The sequence below is a fragment of the Pseudochaenichthys georgianus genome, unplaced genomic scaffold (genome assembly GCF_902827115.2).
Source record: "Pseudochaenichthys georgianus unplaced genomic scaffold, fPseGeo1.2 scaffold_1088_arrow_ctg1, whole genome shotgun sequence".
Lineage (NCBI taxonomy): Eukaryota > Metazoa > Chordata > Actinopteri > Perciformes > Channichthyidae > Pseudochaenichthys > Pseudochaenichthys georgianus.
Window position 1 is genome coordinate 1 of NW_027262046.1, and position 12,180 is coordinate 12,180.

Below are 12,180 nucleotides of genomic sequence, written 5' to 3' on the forward strand. Positions count from 1 at the left end.
ACATACACACACACACGCACACACACAGACACACACACACACACACATGCACACACATTGCATTTAGCTGACGCTTTTATCCAAAGCGACTCACAATAAGTTCATTCGACCAAGAAGACACAAACTTGAAGCAACAGAATCATATAAGTATATTTCATAGAGCTAACACATTTAAGTGCTACTCTACTGGCTTTAGATAAGCCAGTGCTGTGTTAGTATTTAAGTGCTTTGTTAGTATATAAGTGCTCTGTTAGTATAAGTGCTGTGTTAGTATTTAAGTGCTTTGTTAGTATTTAAGTGCTTTGTTAGTATTTAAGTGCTCTGTTAGTATAAGTGCTGTGTTAGTATTTAAGTGCTTTGTTAGTATAGAAGTGCTTTGTTAGTATAGAAGTGCTTTGTTAGTATATAAGTGCTCTGTTAGTATAGAAGTGCTTTGTTAGTATATAAGTGCTCTGTTAGTATATAAGTGCTTTGTTAGTATATAAGTGCTTTGTTAGTATAAGTGCTTTGTTAGTATATAAGTGCTTTGTTAGTATAAGTGCTCTGTTAGTATAAGTGCTTTGTTAGTATATAAGTGCTTTGTTAGTATATAAGTGCTTTGTTAGTATAAGTGCTTTGTTAGTATTTAAGTGCTTTGTTAGTATATAAGTGCTTTGTTAGTATATAAGTGCTTTGTTAGTATAAGTGCTCTGTTAGTATAAGTGCTTTGTTAGTATATAAGTGCTTTGTTAGTATATAAGTGCTCTGTTAGTATATAAATGCTCTGTTAGTATATAAGTGCTTTGTTAGTATATAAGTGCTTTGTTAGTATATAAGTGCTTTGTTAGTATAAGTGCTTTGTTAGTATAAGTGCTTTGTTAGTATATAAGTGCTTTGTTAGTATATAAGTGCTTTGTTAGTATATAAGTGCTTTGTTAGTATAAGTGCTTTGTTAGTATATAAGTGCTTTGTTAGTATAAGTGCTTTGTTAGTATATAAGTGCTTTGTTAGTATAAGTGCTCTGTTAGTATAAGTGCTTTGTTAGTATATAAGTGCTTTGTTAGTATAAGTGCTTTGTTAGTATATAAGTGCTTTGTTAGTATAAGTGCTCTGTTAGTATAAGTGCTTTGTTAGTATATAAGTGCTTTGTTAGTATATAAGTGCTTTGTTAGTATAAGTGCTCTGTTAGTATAAGTGCTTTGTTAGTATATAAGTGCTTTGTTAGTATATAAGTGCTTTGTTAGTATAAGTGCTTTGTTAGTATATAAGTGCTTTGTTAGTATAAGTGCTCTGTTAGTATAAGTGCTTTGTTAGTATATAAGTGCTTTGTTAGTATATAAGTGCTTTGTTAGTATAAGTGCTTTGTTAGTATTTAAGTGCTTTGTTAGTATATAAGTGCTTTGTTAGTATAAGTGCTTTGTTAGTATTTAAGTGCTTTGTTAGTATATAAGTGCTTTGTTAGTATATAAGTGCTTTGTTAGTATTTAAGTGCTTTGTTAGTATATAAGTGCTTTGTTAGTATATAAGTGCTCTGTTAGTATATAAGTGCTTTGTTAGTATATAAGTGCTTTGTTAGTATAAGTGCTTTGTTAGTATATAAGTGCTTTGTTAGTATAAGTGCTCTGTTAGTATAAGTGCTTTGTTAGTATATAAGTGCTTTGTTAGTATATAAGTGCTTTGTTAGTATAAGTGCTTTGTTAGTATATAAGTGCTTTGTTAGTATATAAGTGCTTTGTTAGTATAAGTGCTTTGTTAGTATATAAGTGCTTTGTTAGTATAAGTGCTCTGTTAGTATAAGTGCTTTGTTAGTATATAAGTGCTTTGTTAGTATATAAGTGCTTTGTTAGTATAAGTGCTCTGTTAGTATAAGTGCTTTGTTAGTATATAAGTGCTTTGTTAGTATATAAGTGCTTTGTTAGTATAAGTGATTTGTTAGTATTTAAGTGCTTTGTTAGTATATAAGTGCTTTGTTAGTATAAGTGCTTTGTTAGTATTTAAGTGCTTTGTTAGTATATAAGTGCTTTGTTAGTATATAAGTGCTTTGTTAGTATAAGTGCTTTGTTAGTATTTAAGTGCTTTGTTAGTATATAAGTGCTTTGTTAGTATATAAGTGCTTTGTTAGTATATAAGTGCTTTGTTAGTATAAGTGCTTTGTTAGTATTTAAGTGCTTTGTTAGTATATAAGTGCTTTGTTAGTATAAGTGATTTGTTAGTATTTAAGTGCTTTGTTAGTATATAAGTGCTTTGTTAGTATAAGTGCTTTGTTAGTATTTAAGTGCTTTGTTAGTATATAAGTGCTTTGTTAGTATATAAGTGCGTTGTTAGTATATAAGTGCTTTGTTAGTATAAGTGATTTGTTAGTATTTAAGTGCTTTGTTAGTATATAAGTGCTTTGTTAGTATAAGTGCTTTGTTACTATTTAAGTGCTTTGTTAGTATATAAGTGCTTTGTTAGTATATAAGTGCTTTGTTAGTATATAAGTGCTTTGTTACTATTTAAGTGCTTTGTTAGTATATAAGTGCTTTGTTAGTATATAAGTGCTTTGTTAGTATAAGTGCTTTGTTAGTATATAAGTGCTGTGTTAGTATAAGTGCTTTGTTAGTATATAAGTGCTGTGTTAGTATAAGTGCTTTGTTAGTATATAAGTGCTTTGTTAGTATATAAGTGCTGTGTTAGTATAAGTGCTTTGTTAGTATATAAGTGCTTTGTTAGTATATAAGTGCTGTGTTAGTATATAAGTGCTTTGTTAGTATATAAGTGCTTTGTTAGTATAAGTGCTTTGTTAGTATATAAGTGCTTTGTTAGTATAAGTGCTTTGTTAGTATTTAAGTGCTCTGTTAGTATAAGTGCTCTGTTAGTATAAGTGCTTTGTTAGTATATAAGTGCTGTGTTAGTATATAAGTGCTCTGTTAGTATAAGTGCTTTGTTAGTATATAAGTGCTTTGTTAGTATATAAGTGCTTTGTTAGTATATAAGTGCTCTGTTAGTATAAGTGCTTTGTTAGTATATAAGTGCTTTGTTAGTATATAAGTAAATGTAATACAAAAGAAGAACTTACACAAGAAGTGAAAAAGGTGAATATAAACGAAGACACACAGAAATACACCCAGAATAACACAAGCTTTAAACTTCATTGAAACAGATATTCTGTAAAAACAAAACAAGAATCCGCTTTTATTTTGAAAGGCCTCCCCGGAAGTGCATCAGTGCTTATCCTCCGCCGCTTCACAGCCCGCTCTCAGCCTCGGACGGACCGGTTTCCCTCTCCAAAGTGTTTCTGAAGTCGCTCCGTATCACACCGACCCTCCCGCACTGCTGTGGCCGCAGAAGGCGCTCCCTCCTCGGCATGGCTTCCATTGTGTGTCGGGTGCAGTTCCTGGAGGACTCTGACCCCTTCATCTGCACAAACTTCCCCGAACCGAGGCGACCTCCGCCGGCCAACGTGGAGGAAAACCTTCCGCTGAGCGAGCAGATCTCCGGGATCCACTCTCTGCTGCACGCGCCCCTCAAGGTGAGTCCTCGAAACTCCAAACTCACCTGTAGAGCCTCTGAACTCACATGTACAGGTAACCGCTGCTCTCAGAGCCTATAGAAACTACCTGTAGAGCCTCTGGACTCACCTGTAGAGCCTATGAACTCACCTGTAGTCTGAACTCACCTGTAGAGCCTCTGGACTCACCTGTAGAGCCTCTGGACTCACCTGTAGTCTGAACTCACCTGTAGAGCATCTGGACTCACCTGTAGAGCCTCTGGACTCACCTGTAGAGCCTCTGGACTCACCTGTAGAGCCTCTGGACTCACCTGTAGAGCCTCTGAACTCACCTGTAGAGCCTCTGGACTCACCTGTAGTCTGAACTCACCTGTAGAGCCTCTGGACTCACCTGTAGAGCCTCTGGACTCACCTGTAGAGCCTCTGGACTCACCTGTACAGGTAACCGCTGCTCTCAGAGCCTATAGAAACTACCTGTAGAGAGGCTCTACAGCCTATGGAGAGAGGCTGTAGAGAGGCTCTACAGGTGAGTCCAGAGGCTCTACAGGTGAGTTCAGACTACAGGTGAGTCCAGAGGCTCTACAGGTGAATCCAGAGTCTGGACTCACCTGTAGAGCCTCTGAACTCACCTGTAGAGCCTCTGGACTCACCTGTAGTCTGAACTCACCTGTAGAGCTTCTGGACTCACATGTAGAGCCTCTGGACTCACCTGTAGTCTGAACTCACCTGTAGAGCCTCTGGACTCACATGTAGAGCCTCTGGACTCACCTGTAGAGCCTCTGGACTCACCTGTAGTCTGAACTCACCTGTAGAGCCTCTGGACTCACATGTAGAGCCTCTGGACTCACCTGTAGAGCCTCTGAACTTAAAAAAAAAAAAAAAGTATTCTACTAAAATCATACAAAAAGAAAAAGGTATAGTTCATACACACAAATGAACACGATGAGTAGAAGCGGGAGGGCTGAAGCAGCTGATGGGGAGTAGCGCCCCCCCCCCGTGCGTCATCATTAGCATCAATATAATTATGGCACTTATTTCGTCAAACACGTAAAGAAATGAAGGATTACAAAGAAATAAAGAAAACTAATGAAAACTGGAAATAAATAAATCAAATAAAAGTTAGTTCAAGAAAAAAGTAAATGCATATATAAGTAATACTGGGAACATCCCATTTGTGTTAGCTGGAGTAATCTGCACATATAACTGTTTGTACTTGTTGATTGTTGATGACGAGTGGCGCTGGAAGGTGAAGTCCATTCCAGCTCTCACTGCGACCTGGATCAGCTCTGATTGGATGGTTGCTCTCCCGGGCTTGCTCCACAACCAGTCAGGATTCCTGGTTGGGTTTCTCCTGACCGTGCTTTGAACTGCTTTTGAATGTTAGCAGCAGTGGCGGCCGGCCCATTGGGGCGCTAAAAAAAAATATATATTTAAAAAATATATATATTTTATATTTTTAATTTTTAATGAACAAGGTAAATATCATACAATTAGTATCACAAAAATGTCTAATCTACAATACAATCTCGTTTAAAATGGTGTTACGATGTCTAAAGTTACTGATAAGTCACCTGTTTCCTGCCTGGCCTTGCCCGTGGCATTAGTTTATCATTACGGGGCAGAGCCCCCGAGCCAAACGGCAGCAACCAGCACGTTGCAAAAGTCTCAATAGTAAACTGTGCCGCCGAAACATAATTTCAGCCAATCAGCGCCGTCAAATATTTTGGTCATGTGGGCGCTCACGTTGGCGCCCATGTTGCTTACGTGCGTGGACGTGAGGAGTTGTTTTTTAGACTCGTGAGTGACCAAGGTGACGCAGTATTTGGATGAGAATGGTGTGCAGGTGGAGTCTCCGGACCTCGGTCCGCCCAAGAGCTACTCTCCAATCCTTTTGAAAGGAGAAGTTTGGGAGATAAATTGATACTTAAAGACCTTGGACCGGACCAACCCGATTTGTATATATCACAGCAGGCTCGTGAAAAAGACAACGTATCAACGAGGCTTCTCACATGGCTAGCTGGATGCTAACAGGTAAATGCTATCTTTTGCTTCACATGCTTGCTCTTCAAACAGCCGGGGACAGATACGATCTGTTCAGAAACTAGACAGAAGTGAAACAAGTACAAACCACAGACTGTCTGTGTCATGGAGAATACAGTCGCTGGTTTATTTATGTCTGTAGGCCGTTGTTGTGAGTGTGGACGGTCGGAGCATATATAGCGTTAGCTTAGCCAAGCTCCATTCAGGGAACAAGCATTCTAAAGGTGTTTCTCTGCCGTCTGTCTGCAGACTCAAAGCATTCATTCATGGTTTTTACTAACCGGTATCAGTATGTTGTTACGTCGGCATCATTTAGAAACGTGTATTACAATTTAATCACGGTAAAATATGTTCATGTTGTTGTAGCTCCCGAGCCAGCGCGTCTTGTTTGAATGATGCGAGTAAACACAGCTGGCAGCTGCGGTGAAACTCGAGCGACTAGAGCGATGCGATGGGAGCGTTTAGAGCGAAGAGAATATTCGCATCGCGTCCGGTCTGAACGCAGCATTAAAGCGAGCTCCGCGCTGCACTGGAAACGCGCCATTGCATCACCAGAAGTCCTGATTTAAGGGTCATTTCTCCCAAAAAACATTTTTTACTCACTCCATCAGCAGCCCCACCACACATATGTTCCACCAGCCGCCACTGGGTAGCAGGCATTTTGTTATGGGCGCATAATCAGAACTGTTCGAAGCTGAACTCTCTCAACACGTTTGAGTAGATAGAGTTCTAGATCTGGGAGTTGTGTGTTCGTATCGACCAACACCTCAGACTATTGCTAATACTTTGTTTTGAGATGTTATTATTTGTAACCTTTTGTGTCTCAATGTTGGTCATGTCTTCAACCAGTTGAGTTACGGCTGCAGAAGCAGAGTGACTCTTCTGAATCCATGGGCAGCGCGTTAACCGTGAGGAAGGACTCCAGACGCTGTGGAAGAGCTTTTCCAGGACTTTTGATGGTTGTAAAGAAATGGCTCTATAATTATTCAAACTAGATTTATCACCAGATTTGAAAACCAGAATCACTTTCGATTTTCATTTCATTTGGAAAACTCCTCGTTGGAACGATGTAATGCATATATCACTCCATGCAGGGGGCTGCACGATGTAATGCATATATCACTACATGCAGGGGGCTGCACGATGTAATGCATATATCACTACATGCAGGGGGCTGCACGATGTAATGCATATATCACTACATGCAGGGGGCTGCACGATGTAATGCATATATCACTACATGCAGGGGGCTGAACGATGTAATGCATATATCACTACATGCAGGGGGCTGCACGATGTAATGCATATATCACTACATGCAGGGGGCTGCACGATGTAATGCATATATCACTACATGCAGGGGGCTGCACGATGTAATGCATATATCACTACATGCAGGGGGCTGAACGATGTAATGCATATATCACTACATGCAGGGGGCTGAACGATGTAATGCATATATCACTACATGCAGGGGGCTGCACGATGTAATGCATATATCACTACATCCCTCAGGGGCCACTCTCAGTAAAGGGTGTCCCTCAGGGGCCTCTCTCAGTAAAGGGTGTCCCTCAGGGGCCACTCTCAGTAAAGGGTGTCCCTCAGGGGCCTCTCTCAGTAAAGGGTGTCCCTCAGGGGCCACTCTCAGTAAAGGGTGTCCCTCAGGGGCCACTCTCAGTAAAGGGTGTCCCTCAGGGGCCTCTCTCAGTAAAGGGTGTCCCTCAGGGGCCTCTCTCAGTAAAGGGTGTCCCTCAGGGGCCACTCTCAGTAAAGGGTGTCCCTCAGGGGCCACTCTCAGTAAAGGGTGTCCCTCAGGGGCCTCTCTCAGTAAAGGGTGTCCCTCAGGGGCCACTCTCAGTAAAGGGTGTCGCTCAGGGGCCACTCTCAGTAAAGGGTGTCCCTCAGGGGCCTCTCTCAGTAAAGGGTGTCCCTCAGGGGCCACTCTCAGTAAAGGGTGTCCCTCAGGGGCCTCTCTCAGTAAAGGGTGTCCCTCAGGGGCCACTCTCAGTAAAGGGTGTCCCTCAGGGGCCTCTCTCAGTAAAGGGTGTCCCTCAGGGGCCACTCTCAGTAAACAACGCATTAACGCTATTTGCAACATCCGTTGGGGTTTTTCCTGCCGTTTGGAGTTTCTTGAATTCGTTTCTGTCGTCAGTTATTTTCTTCTTAATGATGCTATTTATTACCCTCCGAGTGGTTTTCATATCTCCTCTGGCTCTTTCTAATGTTTCAGAGAAGTTTCTTTTTTCACAGTTTCTAAGGATTTGTTTTTATACAATTTATAACGGCTTTCATCTTCAGAGCTTTTACTTTTCAAAAGTGTCCTAGAGAGCATTGTTCTTCCAGCAGGCGTTGTTCAGTCCACGAGGGAACCAGGTTTCAGTCGTTAGTATTCCTGCTGCCGATCTTCATTTTAATATATGGACAACATTCGTTCATGTCCTTACAAACTCATTATAGGATTTGTTTACGTCTTTAATCTCAAATACTTCTTGCCATTTTTCATTTTTTAAGTTAATATTTAATTTATTTAGAGAACTGTCATTTAATGTCCGCTTAGTTGTGTATGGACGTTAGTGAACATGTTATCAATGAACGTTTCAGTGCTCGTTAACCTGGTTGGTTTGGTTATGAGAGGGAGAAGCCCGAGAGAAGAAAACATTAGGGATGCACGATAATTATCGGGCCGATAATTATCGGTCTGATATTAGGAATTATGACGTCATCCCGATAAACCCGATACCAGTATTAATAGCCCCGATAATATACAATATATTTTTTGGATAAAAAAAAAGAAAAAAATACTGCTGTGTGGGTGGATTGGGATGAGGGGCGCTTGTTTTTAACTCGGCTCCTCCCGTTTTGCCAGTACTGTGGTGTTAGTGGTTTAGGAAGAGGGGAGTTCTTCACAAATCCAGCGCTCCCTAATACTTCGAACCTGATCAGTCACCTGAAACATCGCCATGTTTAGTCCAGCCCGTCAGACTCTACAGTGAGTGCTTTAGTCCAGCCCGTCAGACTCTACAGTGAGTGCTTTAGTCCAGCCCGTCAGACTCTACAGTGAGTGCTTTAGTCCAGCCCGTCAGACTCTACAGTGAGTGCTTTAGTCCAGCCCGTCAGACTCTACAGTGAGTGCTTTAGTCCAGCCCGTCAGACTCTACAGTGAGTGCTTTAGTCCAGCCCGTCAGACTCTACAGTGAGTGCTTTAGTCCAGCCCGTCAGACTCTACAGTGAGTGCTTTAGTCCAGCCCGTCAGACTCTACAGTGAGTGCTTTAGTCCAGCCCGTCAGACTCTACAGTGAGTGCTTTAGTCCAGCCCGTCAGACTCTACAGTGAGTGCTTTAGTCCAGCCCGTCAGACTCTACAGTGAGTGCTTTAGTCCAGCCCGTCAGACTCTACAGTGAGTGCTTTAGTCCAGCCCGTCAGACTCTACAGTGAGTGCTTTAGTCCAGCCCGTCAGACTCTACAGTGAGTGCTTTAGTCCAGCCCGTCAGACTCTACAGTGAGTGCTTTAGTCCAGCCCCTCAGACTCTACAGTGAGTGCTTTAGTCCAGCCCGTCAGACTCTACAGTGAGTGCTTTAGTCCAGCCCGTCAGACTCTACAGTGAGTGCTTTAGTCCAGCCCGTCAGTCTCTACAGTGAGTGCTTTAGTCCAGCCCGTAGACTCTACAGTGAGTGCTTTAGTCCAGCCCGTCAGACTCTACAGTGAGTGCTTTAGTCCAGCCCGTTAGACTCTACAGTGAGTGCTTTAGTCCAGCCCCTCAGACTCTACAGTGAGTGCTTTAGTCCAGCCCGTCAGACTCTACAGTGAGTGCTTTAGTCCAGCCCGTCAGACTCTACAGTGAGTGCTTTAGTCCAGCCCGTAGACTCTACAGTGAGTGCTTTAGTCCAGCCCGTCAGACTCTACAGTGAGTGCTTTAGTCCAGCCCGTCAGACTCTACAGTGAGTGCTTTAGTCCAGCCCGTCAGACTCTACAGTGAGTGCTTTAGTCCAGCCCGTCAGACTCTACAGTGAGTGCTTTAGTCCAGCCCCTCAGACTCTACGGTGAGTGCTTTAGTCCAGCCCCTCAGACTCTACGGTGAGTGCTTTAGTCCAGCCCGTCAGACTCTACGGTGAGTGCTTTAGTCCAGCCCGTCAGACTCTACGGTGAGTGCTTTAGTCCAGCCCGTCAGACTCTACGGTGAGTGCTTTAGTCCAGCCCGTCAGACTCTACGGTGAGTGCTTTAGTCCAGCCCGTCAGACTCTACGGTGAGTGCTTTAGTCCAGCCCGTCAGACTCTACAGTGAGTGCTTTAGTCCAGCCCGTCAGACTCTACAGTGAGTGCTTTAGTCCAGCCCGTCAGACTCTACAGTGAGTGCTTTAGTCGATTTACTGTCGGTGTTACAGCTTGCAGTTTTTCTGTAGAAACGCTTTTCTTCGTCAGCTCGTCTTCTCGTTATCGCCCGGGGCTAAAGTTCAGCTCCGGAGATAAACCTCAGTACTCAGATCTCTCTGTGTCCCAACACGATAAACCTCAGTACTCAGATCTCTCTGTGTCCCAACACGATAAACCTCAGTACTCAGATCTCTCTGTGTCCCAACACGCAGTCGAACATCAGGGAACGTTATCAAACACCGCTTTACTCACAGTTTCATCCCACAGGCAATCAGACTGTTAACACCTGAAGAGACGCAACAGCACATCCTGTACTCGAGTAGAAGTACGCACATCCTGTACTCGAGTAGAAGTACACACATCCTGTACTCTAGTAGAAGTACACACATCCTGTACTCGAGTAGAAGTACACACATCCTGTACTCGAGTAGAAGTACACACATCCTGTACTCGAGTAGAAGTACACACATCCTGTACTCGAGTAGAAGTACACACATCCTGTACTCGAGTAGAAGTACACACATCCTGTACTCGAGTAGAAGTACACACATCCTGTACTCGAGTAGAAGTACACACATCCTGTACTCGAGTAGAAGTACACACATCCTGTTCTCGAGTAGAAGTACACACATCCTGTACTCGAGTAGAAGTACACACATCCTGTACTCCAGTAGAAGTACACACATCCTGTACTCCAGTAGAAGTACACACATGCTGTACTCGAGTAGAAGTACACACATCCTGTACTCGAGTAGAAGTACACACATCCTGTACTCTAGTAGAAGTACACACATCCTGTACTCTAGTAGAAGTACACACATCCTGTACTCGAGTAGAAGTACACACATCCTGTACTCGAGTAGAAGTACACACATCCTGTACTCGAGTAGAAGTACACACATCCTGTTCTCGAGTAGAAGTACACACATCCTGTACTCGAGTAGAAGTACACACATCCTGTACTCGAGTAGAAGTACACACATCCTGTACTCGAGTAGAAGTACACACATCCTGTACTCGAGTAGAAGTACACACATCCTGTTCTCGAGTAGAAGTACACACATCCTGTACTCGAGTAGAAGTACACACATCCTGTACTCCAGTAGAAGTACACACATCCTGTACTCCAGTAGAAGTACACACATGCTGTACTCGAGTAGAAGTACACACATCCTGTACTCGAGTAGAAGTACACACATCCTGTACTCTAGTAGAAGTACACACATCCTGTACTCTAGTAGAAGTACACACATCCTGTACTCGAGTAGAAGTACACACATCCTGTACTCGAGTAGAAGTACACACATCCTGTACTCGAGTAGAAGTACACACATCCTTTACTCCAGTAGAAGTACACACATGCTGTACTCGAGTAGAAGTACACACATCCTGTACTCGAGTAGAAGTACACACATCCTTTACTCTAGTAGAAGTACACACATCCTTTACTCTAGTAGAAGTACGATACTCGAGTTTAAAAATACTCTGGTGAAAGTAGAAGTACTGACTAAACTTCATTCCTCAAGTCAAAGTAAAGAGGCTTTGAAGTGTACTTCAGTAGAAAGTACCCATAACTAGCAGCTGCTTTAAAGAGTACCTGACCTCCCTTTATATTAATAGAACAATTTTCATTTCATTTCAAACCTTTATTTATACAGATAAAATCCCATTGAGATCATTTATCTCTTTTCCAAGGGAAAGCTAATGAACGTTTCCATGGTGACCAACGGCAACATGACAACGTTTCCATTGGTCCCTCTTCTTTAGAGAAGACCAGGAAGTGATGGATACACGGATCGTGTTCAGATCAATAGGCACGCAATGACTCTAAAGAATAATGACCACGCACCAACACACATTCAGACTAAAGAAACCAGCTGTTTGGAAAATGAGAGAAGTAGAAAGTACAGGTATTTGAGTTCAACATGAGAGAAGTAGAAAGTACAGGTATTTGAGTTCAACATGTAATAAGTAGAAAGTACAGGTATTTGAGTTCAACATGTATGAAGTAGAAAGTACAGGTATTTGAGTTCAACATGAGAGAAGTAGAAAGTACAGGTATTTGAGTTCAACATGAGAGAAGTAGAAAGTACAGGTATTTGAGTTCAACATGTAAGAAGTAGAAAGTACAGGTATTTGAGTTCAACATGAGAGAAGTAGAAAGTACAGGTATTTGGGTTCAACATGTAAGAAGTAGAAAGTACAGGTATTTGAGTTCAACATGAGAGAAGTAGAAAGTACAGGTATTTGAGTTCAACATGAGAGAAGTAAAAAGTACAGGTATTTGAGTTCAACATGA

At 42.0% G+C, this 12,180-nt stretch overlaps 1 protein-coding gene across 1 annotated transcript in view; it reads left to right on the top strand.

Moving 5' to 3' along the window:
- Nucleotides 1–3,224: 3,224 nt before the first annotated feature.
- The window catches only part of LOC117440636 (FH1/FH2 domain-containing protein 1-like), a gene marked incomplete at its 3' end in the record, with an annotated part of 42,439 nt that continues 33,483 nt past the window's right edge, over nucleotides 3,225–12,180 (top strand). The window contains exon 1 of the mRNA XM_034076868.2: nucleotides 3,225–3,490. Coding sequence (XP_033932759.1) covers nucleotides 3,326–3,490 — 165 coding nt within the window. The remainder of the gene's footprint in view (nucleotides 3,491–12,180) is intronic.